Source organism: Saccostrea echinata, unplaced genomic scaffold (genome assembly GCF_033153115.1).
Source record: "Saccostrea echinata isolate AGI-Se365-2 ecotype Australia unplaced genomic scaffold, CSIRO_AGI_Sech_v1 ptg000052l, whole genome shotgun sequence".
In the NCBI taxonomy this organism is placed as follows: Eukaryota; Metazoa; Mollusca; class Bivalvia; order Ostreida; family Ostreidae; genus Saccostrea; species Saccostrea echinata.
Window position 1 is genome coordinate 11,375,001 of NW_026889801.1, and position 18,281 is coordinate 11,393,281.

The 18,281-nt window shown below is 33.2% G+C and overlaps 2 protein-coding genes across 2 annotated transcripts in view; one reads left to right on the forward strand and one right to left on the reverse strand.

The window, feature by feature from the left end:
• The window catches only part of LOC133204140 (staphylococcal nuclease domain-containing protein 1-like), a 20,736-nt gene extending 12,569 nt beyond the window's left edge, over nucleotides 1–8,167 (reverse strand). The window contains exons 1-11 of the mRNA XM_061339903.1: nucleotides 7,881–8,167; nucleotides 6,205–6,351; nucleotides 5,366–5,489; nucleotides 4,653–4,734; nucleotides 4,258–4,418; nucleotides 3,869–3,960; nucleotides 3,509–3,667; nucleotides 3,083–3,189; nucleotides 2,842–2,932; nucleotides 2,043–2,134; nucleotides 195–315 (exon numbers count right to left, since the gene is read on the reverse strand). Of these exons, the coding sequence (XP_061195887.1) occupies nucleotides 195–315; nucleotides 2,043–2,134; nucleotides 2,842–2,932; nucleotides 3,083–3,189; nucleotides 3,509–3,667; nucleotides 3,869–3,960; nucleotides 4,258–4,418; nucleotides 4,653–4,734; nucleotides 5,366–5,489; nucleotides 6,205–6,351; nucleotides 7,881–7,925 (1,221 nt within the window). The 5' untranslated portion in view covers nucleotides 7,926–8,167. The remainder of the gene's footprint in view (nucleotides 1–194; nucleotides 316–2,042; nucleotides 2,135–2,841; nucleotides 2,933–3,082; nucleotides 3,190–3,508; nucleotides 3,668–3,868; nucleotides 3,961–4,257; nucleotides 4,419–4,652; nucleotides 4,735–5,365; nucleotides 5,490–6,204; nucleotides 6,352–7,880) is intronic.
• Nucleotides 1–18,281, forward strand: part of LOC133204045 (osteopetrosis-associated transmembrane protein 1-like) — a 137,196-nt gene that overhangs the window by 60,681 nt on the left and 58,234 nt on the right. The gene's annotated exons all lie outside the window — the stretch shown is intronic.

Consider the following 18,281-nt stretch of genomic DNA (forward strand, 5'->3'; position numbering starts at 1 on the left):
AAATCAAATTGTATTTAACTCAAAAATTGAGTTGGCTATAATTTTCCCATAAAACTGCGAAGATGGGATCTTGTTTCTTATTTCAAAAATGTATCTTACTAGCTTTAAAAGTAACACCTGACCTGGTAATTGTTTTCATCATCTCATTCAACAAAATAATATGTTCTAAACTATGATTACTGTCCAAAACTTACCTTTTTGCCAATGAGTTTCTTCCTCAGGAATTCCCTTGCTTCAAACATGTATGGAACGTCATACAGTGGTCGAATTCGGCTTTTGGAGGGAGATTCCGAGTCAGTTGAAGCAGCAGTATTTCTGACAACACGAAATGATGTTTGTTAGTCAATGTACAAAGTACAAGTATTTTGGGTCGACAGCATTAAAATGAAATGATGTTTGTTAGTACATGTAAAAATACCAAGAATTTCAGGTCGACAGCATTAAAATATTAAGCAAAGCTAGTGTTCTTGACAATGTTATCTAAAATTCGAAGATATTTAGCAAATATGGAAATAATAAAAGAATAACAAAACACTGAGCAAGGAGACCTGAATTTTAGTACCTCGTCATACTTTCAAGGTTTTAAGCAAATAACTTTAATATCCTGCTCTAGTACATCTCAGAATGGAACACAGTAACACATGGACTAAATAATACGGTAAATTCTTATCTTACATTGATAATAATTTACAGGTAAACTTCGGTATCTCGACATCGGATATGTCGACAACCTGGGATATGTCGACGTCCGTCCGCGGTCCCGGCAGTATTTACTATATAAATGATTTGCAAAAACTCTGATATGTCGACCTCGGTAATCTCGACAACCCTGGTTATCTCGACGTATATTCACAGTCCCAAGAGCAAAATTTACCTGGTATATGTCGACATCGGCAATTTTCTGCTCCACTGAACCTAACTGTTTGTCAGATAGGGTGGCTCGTCACGCACGGACGGCTCCGGGTATCTCGACGTCGTCAAAAATTCACACCTTTCACACCCATGTTTTGACTGCACGCTGCTTAATTAATTCTATAGACTGTGTTTGTAGGTGAATCAAAAGCCCCCTCGGCGTCTTTGAGACGTTAATTGCTTAATGTTCAGCTTGGGTAATATCACTGATAAATCTACACGATTCTGCTTAAATTTACAGGTGTTTATTTATGTCGAAACCTAACATAACTTTTGAAATTGAAAAAGATAACTAAATTACAAAGAATAATAAACATATTGAATAAATTCAAACTAAAGAATTAAACGATGTTCTAATATTTTGTAGTTAAAATGCATTCAACAGGAAATAATCCGATTAACGACACGATTAACCGAATCATCCGTAATTCATGCATCTGTAATATCACTACGTTAAATTAGATACACAAATCTCTTAAAAAATTAATATTAATGCACATTCTTCCTGAATGAAATAAGAAAAAAATAATTACGCATTTAATATGTTTTCGTATCTCGGATGTCGACTTTATCATGTTTATATGGTTCGGTTCGAAGTTTATAGAGCGCATTTCGTATCATGTTCTGACAAAAAAGCAAGTAGCCAAGTAACACGCGAATGCTGGATGGAAAACTACAAAAATTTCGAACGATTTCGATAAAGAGAAAGAACAGGTTTTATAAATAAGATTTTTTAAAAATAACTTCTTAGAGGGATTGCTGAAATAAGTTGACCTACAGTCTATATTGAAGTCATGTACGTATAATAAGCTTATACACATGTATGTGTTTGGTGATGCAGTGAAATCTTGGACGTCAAGTCTCAACTCTGATATCTCGACACCTCGGATATCTCTACATTTTCCGATGGTCCCGTCGATGTCGAGATAACGAAGTTTACCTGTATTAGAGTACATACTTTAATACTATGATTCTCACGAAATTTAGAGATAATAAACTCCCTGTGTATACATGTATTTAGGAATCTACAGTACTAAAACTACTGTATGTGAAAAGGCCAACTAATTTTTTGGTTCTTTATATTGCAGAAATTTGAACCAGCGTAGATTTCCGTCAATGCCATGTCTTACCTCGGTGGTCGGATGCTGGACAGAAACACCTTTTTAAACTGGTTATCTCCTGTTTTGACAACTAAAGCATCACCATTAACAACTTCCACAACCTGAAAAATGATGAAAGACTTTTTTTTAACTGTATGCATTAAATTTAACAGTTGTCAAATATCAGTAATGATTCTGTGAATTGGCCGAAATATCTGAAATAGTTTAGGGGTCGAGGGGCTGACAAAATATCGGCTTTAACAATCCCAAAGTAGGTTTAAATGAGTGACAAAAATTGAAGTCAGACAGTTTGTTCAACAGCTTTTACACCCTGACCTGGCTGAATGAACTGCCGCGCCATTGAAAGGAAATCTGAATCATCCTTGCGTTTGTGTTTACCTTACTTGGAGATAAAAGCAAACATCTGGATGATGCAGACTAGATGAAACAAAGACAAAACAATTGGAGTGTTTTAACTGGACTAAAATGGAAATGGGTTGCTGTAAAAATAGAAAGTACTGAAATATCGGATTCTAGGATTCAAATTAGCAGAATTCCGCTAAATATCGGAACAGAATCATCACTGAAATATTTAATGGAGTTCTGGACAGTGGAAATCAGGTTGTTATACAAAATTTTTGTACGTGGTTAATTACTAAATATTACACACGACAAGAATTCAGTAATCACAATCAGTTTTCCTGAAATTCTAGGTCTAAATTTTCTTGTTAATCTCAGTACAAGTACCCATAAGGAATTATCAAGATACTCTGGACCTAAATTTTATCAGTCTACAAATCATCTTAATATTTTATAAGGTACAACATACCTTTCCACTAAAGGACTTGTCTTTGATGTCAACTGTTGGTCCAGAGGGAGAGTAGTCCTTCCATAACCGAACTTTCTTCTCTTTGGCAATTCTGCAATGGAAAAGAAAGTGAAAATTTTCTAGCAAATGTTCTTATTATTCAGAAGTCAAATTGTACATTAAAATTTCTGGCTTTGTATAACATACTATGTGGACTGTAAGTGATAATGTTGCCATGAAGGGAACACATGATTTTACATACTTTTCAGCAGCTCGGAGTTTATCAGCACCCTGGGTGACCACCCCCATGCTCCAATCCACACAGCGGGCAAATCCCTCCTTCAGCAGCAGTTCAGCAATATTACCATTCTACAACCAAAAAAAAAATTCTATAGTCACTATTGCTTGTGAAATTCTTTTAAAGAGATCTAAAAACTGCCTCTCTGGGAAGCAAAACTCACTTATGTGTATTGTATGTTTACACTTTGTACAATTTTCATTCAAACTATAAACTACTTACTGTGGAATCATTTTAATTCATGGGGGTCAATATTGCTAAGCAATCAAAATTTTACTGGTTGGTGGGAAATGTAATTCTGTGGGTCAGGGTGACCCATAAAATTCTCAAACATTGTATTCCTACAAATGATGATTCCACAGTATATAACCAGAATATAACCCCACATACAGGGTGTAGCACTGTCCCCAGCAGGTTTTGGTTTGAGACCCCCTCCAGAATGATCTGTACATCCCTCTGCAGTAGACGGACCTCGGTGAAATATTTGGCCTCCGCAGCAAATTGCTCAGGCACCTGCTTACCACTCTCATCTTGCTTGAACATTGGACACTAAAAAGAACATGTACATCTTAAGAGAATTCTGGGTTACTATAACCTGAGAAGGCAATGTATTTCTCTTGAACAAAAAATATTTTAAGTCACTGTGAGTTTTTTTCCAGACAGTTAAATACCTTACAAATCCAAATGATAGGAAGGATTACATTAAAAATGAAATTTTCCTATAAAAAAAAAACAAAAAAACATTCAAACCTTAATTCCTGAGAGCATGATGGTGACATAGTCAAACGAAGGTAAGAGGAAGGCCCTGACTGTACATCCATCTCTAACATGTTCTATCACAGCTGTTAATAAAGCATTTACAGGTGTAACCATACACTAATATATGCCAAATCATCTGTTTACCTAATTCATACACGTACAGTAAACAAACATACATCAGTTAATCAATCAGATAAAATGAATTAGTATTCTTACATATCCAAAACAAGTAGATCATAATGGAAAATGAAAGTCATTTGAGATTTTTTTTCAAGGTACTAAGGTGTGAATGGAAATTTGAAATGAAAGGAAACATTCAAAGATATTTGATTGAACGAATACTGAGCCACAGACCTCATTAAGAGGAACAACTGCCTTACCATCGATTGGTTTGTTATGATGAGAGTCCACAAAATTTCTAGGGTTCTCGACATTCCACTTTACATTGCGTACATGTTTGGCTGCCTCCGCTGTGTTCCACTTTCCCTTCCCAGCAGCCTTTGCTGCGTCCTCTAACTGGATCAGTTGTTGCTGACCTGGACTGTGTTAGAATCAACATCCATGATAATTTTTTTGCACACAGGAAGTAAAGATATATGGGGGAAATATCTTATTACTTGAATGGTGTTTTAAACTTAAGACTATGCTTGGATTTGCTTAATAATAATAAACATTCTTAAGATAATCACTGTAACAAATCAGAAGAAAGAAAACCAGCTTACTTTTCGACATTGTAATTGTTAGTTCCCATCAAAGGGAGATAAGTCTGACTTACTCGTCAGGCCTGAGTCCTCCTCTTCTTACTTCTACCAGACCCTCAGTTACTAAAGCCTCCGTAATGTTTTCTCCTGACGTGTCTGTAAGGTGAATTCTTAAGTGATTATTCAGAATTTTGCCCTTTTTCTTTCTTTCCTTTTTTTCATTTAAATACTAAGTTAAATTTTATAATTATGAAGTCATTATAATTTAAAAGATTTTCATACTAGAATTTTTAATCATACAAGCTGACTTAAGAATTACTGAGGGGGAAACATTCTCCCCCCCCCCAAACCTTTCACCTTTCCCATGGTACACACAAACATTTTCTCTCTCTGATCATGATACTGTGTATTCTATAACAAACCTCCCATCCCTTCTCTCTTACCTTTTCCGAGGTACACACAGGCATATTCTCTCCCTGTCCCTGGTACTGTGTATTCTATGACAGACCTCCCCTCCCCTCTCTCTTACCTTTCCCGAGGTACACACAGCCATATTCTCTCCCTGTCCCTGGTACTGTGTATTCTATAACAAATGTCCCCTCCCCTCTCTCTTACCTTTCCCGAGGTACACACAGCCATATTCTCTCCCCGTCCCTGGTACTGTGTATTCTATAACAAACCTCCCCTCCCCTCTCTCTTACCTTTCCCGAGGTACACACAGCCATATTCTCTCCCTGTCCCTGGTACTGTGTATTTTATAACAAGCCTCCCCTCCCCTCTCTCTTACCTTTCCCGAGGTACACACAGCCATATTCTCTCCCTGTCCCTGGTACTGTGTATTCTATAACAAAAGCCACTTCTTTCCCTATCAGCTTCTTCCTTAGGTACTCTCTGGCTTCCCATGCAAAGGGCTGAAATTGATTAATATGGAATTTAACGATGTAACTTTTCCTTTTCTATTATGGTAGCATAGCTACTGTATAAACCACATACAGATTACAGAACAAAATCAATCTGATAAACTTAGCAAAGTTTACTCTAAATGTGCAACAACAAAAATTCATGTAAATTCCTTCTCAATTCTGAGGTTTTTGGGGTTTTCAAAACCCCAGACCTTTTTCATGCCTGGACAAGAAGTTAATCCAATGCCTGAATAAATTTATTATGCAATGCTGAGTTCGAAGTATTTTATACTTGGCAGTCAATGTGAGAAAAGAAACCCAAACATTTGTTCATTCCTGTAACAAATATATCAAAAGAAAAAAAATTGCTTGGAAGAATGTTACATGGTCAATTATTTTCATTGAAGGGGGTCAAGTACTGTAAACATACAAAAAAATTCAAAATGAAATAAAATAAAAGAAACCAAAAGAGAGGGAGAGAGACTCAAATCCAAGAAAGATAATACAAAAAAAATAAATATTTATCTACATGATCTAAGATGATAGTAAGTGGTTGACTTATAAGAAGACTGAAAAAGCAAGATCATATAGAATTTCTGCAGCAATGTAGTCCCCTCCGATTTTTTTTTTATTCTGGCATTTTCATGCTCATTAATAATATTAGTATGATGAAAAGGTCAAACTTGGCTTGGATTTGTACCATATATTTTCATAGTCTTGTTACCTCATCCTTTGTCTCCACATTGTCCTGTGCTGGATTGGGTCGTCTAGCCATACGAGGGGCTGTGATGTTGGAGAAACATATCGTTTTCTCTGGGGGTGGGCCTCCTTTGGGTTGACCCCTAATGACCACTGCATCTCCAGACAGGACCTGAGAAAAAAAGTGAAATTATGGAGAGATATATACCATGTACATACTGTGGAATCATTCACAGGGATTTTTTTAGGGTCTCTCCGGGGCCGAAATTCGGCCCCATTCCCAATGCTGAAAAGTGCATGTTTTTCCCAAAATTATACCTGAAAATTCCCAATATGAAAAAAGTACTGTATTAAGTTGTAAAGTATTAAAATAAAATAATGACAAAAAGGTGTTTATGTCCTCTATGTGCGATGTACGAGCCATCCGAGGAGTTCCGAAAAGTTACTCGGAATACAACGGATGTTGCATGCATACTTTTTAAAGCGGGATCGATGTTTAAAAATTAAAGTCGGGATCGTTAATTAATAAATAAACGTGCATCATGTCAGTCTCTCCAGTTTGCCTAGGGCGGTAATTTTCAGGCTGTGTTGAATCACTCTTATTCTTATAAATCAGTCAAACAATACCGATTAACCACACATCTGGAACAAACCCACTATCAAATTTTATTTTAAAGAACTTCTTACGTAAAGGTAAAAAAGATGATAACGTTGTATAAAAGTGTTCATTTACAATGTTATTATACCCTGCGGCTTTACCATTTTTAAGGTCCTGAGCAGTCTCTATTATTTCATATCACTAAAGCTGGTTTAGGCCAGCTTCATACTATAAAAAAATAAGAAAAATGATTAAATATTTGACTTTTGCTTGTTTTTATTTGTATGAAGATATTTTTCCCAATTTCAACGAAATATCGCTATTTTTCCCAATCTTGACGGCCCCGGCCCCTGGAATCAGAGGGTAAAAAAATCCCTGATTCAAAAACATGGAGGTAAATTCTAAATTTGAATTTTTAGTTTCATTTACGTACTAGATGTTATTCATTTCTTTAAAAGATAATATTGTACATTAATATTCTTTGAAATTCTAAATTCCTGGGTAATAGCCCAAAACGCACACACAAAACTGAGATCAAATAAAGCTACATGAAATGTGATGATACTTAAGTTTTCTAACTTGTTATCATGCTCACAGTTTCCTTTAACTGATTATTATTTCTATACAGATAATTAACAGCTATATATTTCTAAAAAGACAACAGTTTTGTTTTTTTTTATCATCACTTCCAGACAAAATCAATGAACATGTACAACTATACTTCGCAAACAGAACAAATTAATTGTTTTTAAATCTTCAGTATGTTTTTTGTAAATCTGTAAATACATTAACATTTTTAAACATGTGTACAAAGTACCATATGTGGTCGATACTTTGTAATTCACCATGTGAAACTCATAAGGCTCGCTTTTAATGCAAACTTTAATAAATAAAATTACATAGAAAACAAAATAAACGACAGTTTGCCAATTCATTTCTTTTTCTATTTAAAGATCTGGTAATCCCAATCACATCTGGTTATGTTATGCAGTAGAAATATCTTCAAGCTAATTCTAAATAAAAAATGACATGTGTACAAAAAGTCTCTGTGAATTTAAAAATAAACAGCCCACTTCTACTACAAGCGATTCAAAAACCCGAACCTGTTTCACGATCCCTCGGTGAACAGCTGTTTGTGATGTGCTCATGTTGTTTTGACTCGTGGACAGTCGCGTTGTAAAAGGAAGTCACTTTGTCACGTGGATGAAATTTAAATAACGAAAGCTGTTTACAATCCTAGCCTCAAGCAACAAATATGGAAGAAAATAAATCTCTGTATTGTATATATGACATGTCCTCTGCTACTCATAGATGAAAAGTGAAAACACGTGAACCTTCTTTTCGCCGGTTTTGGTGATGTGGCGAGATCTGGTTCATGCGAGTGTTTTAAAGCTGCAAATTCTGTGCTGAATGGTTTGCATCAAAATGATGTTGATTTATATTGCTATTTTTAAAAATAAGTTTTATATAATTATAAAAATAATATTTATTTCAAATTTAAAATGCTAAATGTACGTGAGTGTGTTTTTCTTTATAATTTATTTTATTTTTCGTTGTTTCGGAATTCTTTGTCCGGATAAGAACGGAAAAGATGGCTTGGTGGATCTTAAAAAATTTCAGGTAGAAACTTAACTAAATTGATGTACAAATACACGAGCGACACTTTTTATCGATTACAAGCGTAAACTGAGACCCAAAATATGAAACATTTATTTCAACAATTACTACAGGCACGTAACATCATTTTTAAGTGTGTGTGTGTGTGTGTGGGAAGGGGGGGGGGGGGGGTTGACGAGCAAAATAAAAATTGTGCCTGAAAAATGACAAGCCGACAAGCAAAATAGCACTGCAACAAAAAGGGGGAGAAGGCCTTTCAATGAATAAGAAAAAGTGCCCCGTTTTTTCGGATATAAAGGATTGATCCTATAGATAACTTAATTTAAATATGATTCTAGTTGTTGTTGTTGTTGTTGTTGTTTTTTGTTTTTTTTCCCAAAAGAAAAGTAACAGCCATACAAAAAAGAGGGAAAAAAAATCAGGATATTTACAACCTATTGCATACACCATACGAGCCTTCAAGCACATGCATGTGTATATCATGATGCACAGCCCTACAACGTTTCCTTACAGTGGCGTCTCGCGTTAATCCGAACACTTTCGTCCAGAAAGAAATTTGTCCGGGATGAAGAGTCTCCGAAAATGTGAATCACCTAAAAACTACAAATATGTCCATAGGACATATATGCATGCCCCCTAAGGGTTAATTATAGTAAGGTAACTGACACGAAAATTTGTATTTTAGTGTATGGAATTTGATGAAAATATCTTGAAATGTTTCAAAGTGAGTTTTATACACAATTTTAGTAAAGTCAAAGGTCATTGGAAAGGTCAAGGTGAAAAAAAAACTTGGACAAAGTTGATAAATTCTCAACATATTATGCATTAGTGCATAAGATTACATAAGAATATCTTGAATAGTTTCTTTGAAACTGCGCTAAAGGCAAAATTAAGAAAAGTGGGGTTAAGGGCATACAGTTGGATACAGATGAATAGTTCTCACCAATATGTATCTGACTGGTAAATGTGTTTATAAATATAGATAATAATAGATATATAATTATCTTGAGTAATTTCTTTGAAACTGAGCTATATGCAAATTTAAGATGTCAAAAAATGTTAATGCAGTTCAATAGCAATCAGTAAAATGTAACTATCAGCAAATGAAATCGATAAAAAAAAAAATCTTGATTTGATTACAAATTTATGAAAAGTGAGGTCAAAGGGAAGGTCAATTTTTTTTATGCAGTTGAATAGCTCTTATCAATACGTATCAGCATATGAAGTTTGATTAAAAAATATCTTGAATAGTTTCCTTAAAACTGAGATAAACAAAAAATGAAGAAAAGTGGTATCAAGGTCAAAGGAAAGGTCAAGGTCAAAAAATGTTAATGCATATGAATAACTCTCATCAATATGCATCAGCATACGAGGTTTGATAAAAATATTTTGAATAGTTTCTTTGAAACTGAGCTAAGCGCAATTAAAGTGTGATGGACTTCGATCGAGACGGAAGGACGGAAGACGGACATTACAAACACTATATAAATACCCCGTACATATTCACGACCGAGCATTAAAACAAAACTTTTACCACAAATTCAAGTGCCACGAAAAGCAAACTATGATTATTTAACTATGTTACCCTTATATAGAATAGAATTAAATTTTAGTTTTTCAACTTATTTGGGCCCATAGTGGAGCATCATAATGTACACTACAATATCCGAAATCATAGAAATAATATTTAAAAAAAAAAATTTATGATGAACAGAATTAGCCGTCAACTCTAACAATACATAAAATATATATAAATATACTTTGAAGAGGGGGGGGGGGGTGATTTATATGCAGAACAAGTACTTGTCTTGTACAGTGTTATTTTCCTATATTATGGGGGCTTCATGGAGGCTAAGTTGTGTACTGCAAACATTTACACAAAGATTTTTAATAAACTTTTTAATTGTTATCGCGTGTTTTCAGTTTCATTGGAAAGTCTCTACACAAAGATTTTTCTTGAATAAGGTATGATACATTTCAGTATACATATATTGCTGGAGCGATCTTCACTTTTTCTACAATTTCTAAGTCTTGTGATTTTGCATGATTAATTTCTGGTTTTTGAAGATTTTTTTCTTGACCAAATGCAAAATTGCCTGCATAAATATTCATTGAAGAAATTTTTGCTACCTGTGATATTCGAATGTGGCACATTTAGAACAATTTCTATTTTGACATCCTCACAACATCAGGGATCCCGAGTCAACAGGTTGTCATGTTGACTCAGGACCCCTGGCGTTGTGAGGATGCTATTTTGACGAATCTTGCATGCTATTCGAATATGACGTTTTAAAATTGTTCACAGCTAGTAAAGAATTACTTCATCAAGTTTTTATTTCTTTTTCTTCTCTTTTTATATAGCCTATAATTCTTCACATGTATACATCTATTTTCCTTTTACATCTCCTGCCTGTTTTGAAAGTGCTATATAACTGCATTAAGAAAGATATGATTAAAATAGGATGACATACTTTATATAGATCATTTAGGGAAAAAATACCGGTATTGCTTGATGTACATTATAGTTTAACTAGCTTTTTTTATCGTTTTATATTGACGAATCACGCATAATGAACCAGCATAAATGTCGACTCACAATCACTTCAAAGTCCAGTTAAAGATAGTTACCAAGACCTAAAACAAGGCAATATGAAAAAGTCCAAAGTCCATTTGAATTATTATATGCTTTTTCTATAGTGATATTTACAAAAGCTTATTAAATCAAAGCTTTTTATATTAAATAAACGATTGTATCACAATCTACATGTACATGTATATATCCTCAGTTATAAATAGCAAAGTTAACTTTGTTCAGAGAGAGGTAGGCCTATAAATATGTCTTTCTGTGTAGTTTCTATGTAGTAGTTCTATTGAACTACGTTTTAGTTTCTATATATTGAGGGTTGTACACTGTTAATAAAAATTAAGTCCGAAATCGTATACTTATTTTACCAATTGCAGAAATAAATACTTAACCCGCAAATCTATCGATAGAATTATGATCCTTGAAATCGTTTGTTCGTGTATACCAATTTTTCTTAAATTCTGGGAAAAAAATGAGCAGCGTTTTGAAGGATTCCAACATTATCAATTTTTAATTACCATTGCAACAAGGTTCATCGACGGCAAAACCCAGTGTATCTAGTGTAGTCTACATGTAATTGTGTACCAACTCCTATTATGCATAGCATATTACCGTTCACCTAAATCAAAACCCGGTGTACAACATTTCTGTATGTGCCTGGGTGTAGTCTGCTTGTGCACCAAGTCTTATTGAAAGCAAACCAAAAACTGGAGAAGAAATAGGTTTTTAAGAACTTTCAGAAATTTTTTTTTATTTTAGTATCCACAACAAGTTCGTCAAAATTTAAAAAAGACGATATACAGAATTACCGGTATGTATCGTAGTAGAGTCTACTTGTGTTCCAAGTACTATTTAACTCAGACCAAACTGTACAAGGAGTAGGTTTTCAAAGAAATTTACAGAATTTTTCATTTTCAGTAACCATGGCAACATCTCTCGTCGCAATCAAAATCGTACCAAACTGTAAGAGGAGTGGTGTTTTCAAAGAATTTCATGGAAATTTCTAATTTTTAATAACCATGGCAACAACCTTTATCAAAATCAAAAAGCAATAAAAATAATTTTTATAAATAACGTTTACTTGTTTTTACAGAGTCTAATGTCTGCATAGTCTACTTGTGCACCAAGTCTTAAAACTGAAGGCGCGGCGTAGCACTTTAAAAATTGTTTACAGACAGACGGATGAAACTAAAAATTGACTCCTAAGACACAAACACACACAGAGCTTACAAGTAATTTTTATCTTAATTTTAGCTTAATTTTCTGGACCAAAAGTTCTTTAGAAAATTTTATTCAATACAATCCTGTTTTCATTCTTATATAAAATTCATTTTTAGCTCACCTGAGCCGAAGGCTCAAGTGAGCTTTTCTGATCAAAATTTGTCCGTTGTCTGTCGTCGGCGGCGGCGTCGGCGTTGTTGTCGTAAACTTTTCACATTTTCATCTTCTTCTCCAGAACTACTGGGCCAATTTCAATCAAACTTGGCACAAAGTATCCTTGGGTGAAGGGGTTTCAAGTTTGTTCAAATGAAGGGCCACGCCCTCCTCCAAGGGGAGATAATTACGAAATAGCAAAAAATTAATGGCATTATTGAAAAATCTTCTTCTCAAGAACCAGTGGGCCAGGAAAGATGAAACTCATGTGGAATTATTGTCAGGTAGTGTAGATTCAAGTTTGTTCATATCATGACCCCCCGGGATAGGGTGGGGCCACAATGGACGATCAAAGTTTTACATAGGAATATATAGGAAAAATCTTCAAAAATCTTCTTCTCAAGAACAGCAAAGCTATGATTGGTCATATTTATTTGGAAGCATCCACAGGTGGTGTAGATTCAAGTTTGTACAAATCATGACCCCCGGGGGTAGGGTGGGGCCACATTGGACAATCAAAGTTTTACATAGGTCTGGAATACATAGGAAAAATCTTCAAAAATCTTCTTCTCAAGAACAGCAAAGCTATGATTGGTCATATTTATATGGAAGCATCCTCAGGTGGTGTAAATTCAAGTTTGTTCAAATCATGACCCCCGGGGGTAGGGTGGGGCCACAATGGACGATCAATGTTTAACATAGGTGTACATAGGAAAAATCTTCAAAAATCTTCTTCTCAAGAACAGCAAAGCTATGATTGGTCATAATTATTTGGAAGCATCCTAAGGTGGTGTAGATTCAAGTTTGTTCAAATCATGACCCCCGGGGGTTGGGTGGGGCCAAAATGGACGATCAGTTTAACATACATGTAGGTGTACATAGGAAAAATCTTCAAAAATCTTCTTCTCAAGAACAGCAAAGCTATGATTGGTCATATTTATTTGGAAGCATCCTCAGGCGGTGTAGATTCAAGTTTGTTCAAATCATGACCCCCGGGGGTTGGGTGGGGCCACATTGGACGATCAAAGTTTTACATAGGAATATATAGGAAAAATCTTCAAAAATCTTCTTCTCAAGAACAGCAAAGCTATGATTGGTCATATTTATATGGAAGCATCCTCAGGTGGTGTAGATTCAAGTTTGTTCAAATCATGACCCCCGGGGGTAGGGCAGGGCCACAATGAATGATCAAAGTTTTACATAGGAATATATAGGAAAAATCTTTAAAAGTCTCAAGAACAGCAGAGCCACGGTTTGTCATATTTATACGGAAGCATCCTCATATAGTGTAGATTCAAGTTTGTTCAAATCATGACCCCCCCCCCCCCACTCCCTTTTTAGGGGTAGGTTGGGACCACTTATGCATTTAAGTTTTTTAATACTAAACTGATTTTTCCTTTTTTTTCCTAGCCACAGTGCTCAGGTGAGTGATGTGGCCCTTGGGCCTCTTGTTTTTTTTCGAAATTAAAAAATTTCATATTTTTTTTCGAACACGGAAAAAAAAATCGATTTATTATAAAAATATCAATGCATGCCACTTATGGATGTATTCTGGTAAGTTTGTACAAAAGTGGACTTCTGGTTCTTGATAAAATGAAAATGGGCAAATTTTACCTAAATTTAGTACAAACATTCATGAAGATATATACAGTAGCCAAACAATGAGCAACAAGGAAATTCAAAGAATGATGGTCCCCTGCTTTCGGATGAATTAAGTGCATATGTATGCAGGTCAATCTTATATAGTAATATAATTATTTTTGAGGACTATTTCTAATCTATTCTACAGAGGAAAAGAACTTGAAAAATGAAAGCAAAAGTTTGTATTGTATATAACAGTTTATTCATAAAATAAATGATATCAGATCACAAAAAATGACAGACACCCACTCAAAAAGCATATATTCCAAAAATGTGTCATCATCCAGGTTTTCTTATTTGAAAAAGAAAGATAACTCTTGCAACAAGAATGAACCAGGATAATCACAAAAATATTGCATACAGACACAGGCCTTTAAAAAGCATGAATGTATTGATGCACCCAAACACTCTTCCAAAATATATTTAATAAAAGACATGCAAAGTATTATAATACTTCACAAAAATGCTCCCGTGCAGAAAAAAAATTCCAAAAATATTGACATTTTGTTGGAATTGTATTTTGTGTTCAGTCTGGCTTGAGACAAATGTGGTTCTGTTTAAAAAGTAAATTCTAGCACACACAATGTTGCAGAAAGATATAATTTTATCAAGTAGTGAAAAATATGGTAATACACATACATGTGTAAACTGATATTTTTTTTTTTATTTCATTCTCAAGTGAAAGAGAGAAATGGCAGCAAAACTGCTGTACATTTATGTCCTACAGAAAAAAATTGCTAGGAAATGTGACTTTGATACTCAGGGAAAAAATGATTGTCAATTGAAATAAACATGAATATTGAACTGAAAACTTGCACATAAATACACCTAGACTAAGAATATAAAAGAACTTGCATGACATTTTGATGTTTATGGAAGCTTACTAAATGTGGCATGAAAGAATTAATTTGTTAAAGAAGAACTCACTTTTAAAACATATTATAGTCCTATAAATCTTGAAATAACACTGCCAAGAGCATTTTTCTTTTCACAGGGAGACCTCTGGAATAACTTTGAAATACTGGAAAATTGGAGATATGAAAATAAAGTTAAATAAACACTAACATTTCAAATGTAGGACATTACTACTAGTGATTTAAAAAATAATTTTAACAAGTGCAAAACAAGACACAATAAATATTATACACAAAAACTGAAAATAAACTGAACTTTTACAATAAAAATAATCTTCATTACTAAAATAAACTTGTTTGTTAAATTCATTTATAAACTTTAATTTAAGGACAAAGTATTTAGATTTTATAAACATTGCTTCATAATATCTTCTGATTGCATAGTAAAAAAAAAGGTTCTACAATGATTAAGTCAAAATTTACAAAAAATTTCAATCAAAGTTGTCATCTGTTTGCTATTTGTTAAAGTTGAAAGATTTGATGACCAGCCATAAGTGCATGTTATGATTTGAAATTTTGGACTATCAACTTTTCCAGTAACTGTTAAATTACAACAAACTATGAAGTCATCATTGTTTTTGCGAGGTCAGTCTTTGTTGATTTTGATGGTCACCCTTACCAAATGAATCATAATTATTAATATGTGTCGGTTCATTGAATCTTCTGTACATGTATATATGAGTTACCTTAAAATAACATCCAATAAACCATCAAAATTTTGATTGACCATGAACAGTGATCCCCCACAAATTAAGAATATTCCACAGTATTGTTAATTAAAAATCAATTTAATATTCTGATTACTATACCATTTTAAATGCATGATAGATGCATTTATATTTTGGTATTATGACTGCCAAAAATAAAAAAACATTAGGATGAAATAAGCTTTTAAGCTAAGAGAGGCTAGTTATTATATAAATATTAATATATCAAAACAAGATGACTTACAAACAAAAAAATGCACATAAAAATAAGGAGAAAATACAATCAACATTTAAAATCTGGATATAGAAAGTCATACATAACACAGAGAAGAAAGAAAAAACAAAGATTGAAAAAAAGTTCTATAATAAGTTAACAAAGTTTAATATGAATCAAAGATAATCATAAATAAAACAAAGAAAAAATGAAAATAGAAAATCAACAGATTGACTAGTTTGTTCGCTATCCTCTAAATAGTTTGAATATATTAGAAACAAATGGAAGCTGACTAATAATAAATATTCTAACTAGTTATTACACCTCATCATTATATTTACATGACCTATCACAAATTTCTTTAAATAAAACACAAGATACAGCTTTTTTCATTGCTTTATACAGCATAAAACTGTTTGCAAGATGGATTAAAGTTTTTCATTAAAAAATAAAAGAAAAAATTAGCAAGCTCTAAATGCCTTTTTTTAAGGAGTGATGTCCCTTTGCTAAGAGATTGTTTCCTTAAGGTTCATTGACCCTCTGACAAGAGAGATAACTCTCACTGTTTTTAATGTCTTTAATCCCCTTAAAAAATTATCTAAAGTGATTTAACTCTGTTGAATTTTGCACAGCAAGGTATACTGAAAATGTTCGCATTTCAATTATAATTAATGTTTTGAATGGGATGAAAATCATTGTCATTAAACAAAGTTTTACATGAGTGAACAGAAGAAGATGATCCTTAATAAAATTTTCACTTCTAGCGATAAATTTGTCTAAAATTTTGCTCCATATGGATTCATAAATTTGCTTCTACTGTATTTCTTTTTTTTTAACTTCCATCATCACTTAGAAAATAGCCATAATTTTAGAAAATAAATTCCATTTTACAAAGCAAAAGGCCATCTTCCATTAAAAAGTAGCTAATTTTGAAACATTGGAAATCTTTGGATATTATATCTTCTGTTAAGTTATGGGACAGATTTAATATAGGAGTGAAACAGTTCACCGCGGTATCGATTCACCACGGTATTTTTTCTCGGTTTGATACACGGTGCAAAATCTCTAATTTTCGGTTCGGTTCATTTTTCAGTCAGGATCGTTATTCGGTCGGGTTTGGCATAAGGTAAAACATGTTACTGAGTATAAATAAGTATAGAAAACGTAAAAATTTGATGACTGATAGTTTGTAAAATAATTTTTGACAGTTAAATAATTCTGATCAATTTCTTCTAGTCAATTTGCAAATAAAAATTTGTAAATTAAGTGACTGGATTAAGTAAAAGAAAGCATAAAACAAGGTTGAATTTGTTTCCTTCCATCAAAATGTATCGTATCGAAAATAACCGTACCGAGACAAAATTACACAATACGTATCGAACCGTGAAGGAGGTGTTTCGTTTCACCCCTAATTTAATAGTAGACTACAAGTATATAATATTACTTTACCCATTTTTTACCTCAAACTTGTCAATTTCTATTCTATATAAATTATCTAGTAAATAAATCTTTGGTAAATACAACATATGCATGTATATGCTTACTTTGTGAGAACTAATTCAAAGCTTAAGATGTTGCTCATAATAGGCATAAAAAGTAGAAAGAATAGGATTTAAAATGTGAACATTCTTGCAGGAACAGTTGTATAATTGCTGATGATGAAGAGATAGTCTTACAGTAATATATAAAATTAATGTAAAAAGCATGAGAATGCAAATAAAGCATATGTACAAGCCATTAGCACTATTCCGATTAGCTCAAAAAACAAGACGGCACATGTCCTCTCTTATTCAAATAAACAATACTATAACACAGAGTGTTGCATGAATTAATTCATAATTATAATTCAAATTTTCATTAATTTCTTTAGTTTTAAGTTCTACTACTATTCTTAAAATTCTACTTTACTTCAGTTACATGTATGCAATTAAAACTAATTACATGTAAAATGTATATGCCTAATACAGAAACTCTATGGATAAGTGGTGTTACTTTTGTGTTCAAATACCAAAATAAAGATGTTCCAAATATATATTCAAAATATATGTCAAAATTGTATATATCCCTCCCCATTTTTTCAATTACACTTTAGTCAGTCTAATGCCACATGAGCCAAGCAAAAATATTAAATCTTTCCCTAAATACAAGAAAAATAAAATCTTTAAATTATATAAGATTTGTAAAAAGAAGTAAAACTTTGAAGAAATAAGGGAAGTAAAAACTACAATTTCCCAATATATGGATCTCTGCAATTACACACTACAACCAGCTTTGTACATACTGCATGGGGATGGGGGGGGGGGGGTGTTACATTTTTAATATATTTAGATTGTGGCATCTTCGTCCATCAGTAAATTTAATTACTTTTTTAGGGTGATTTGCAGGAGCCTTTAAAATTATTGGGACTCTGCAATATGTAAAAATTAATCAATTTTTATGTAGCAAAATGGAAA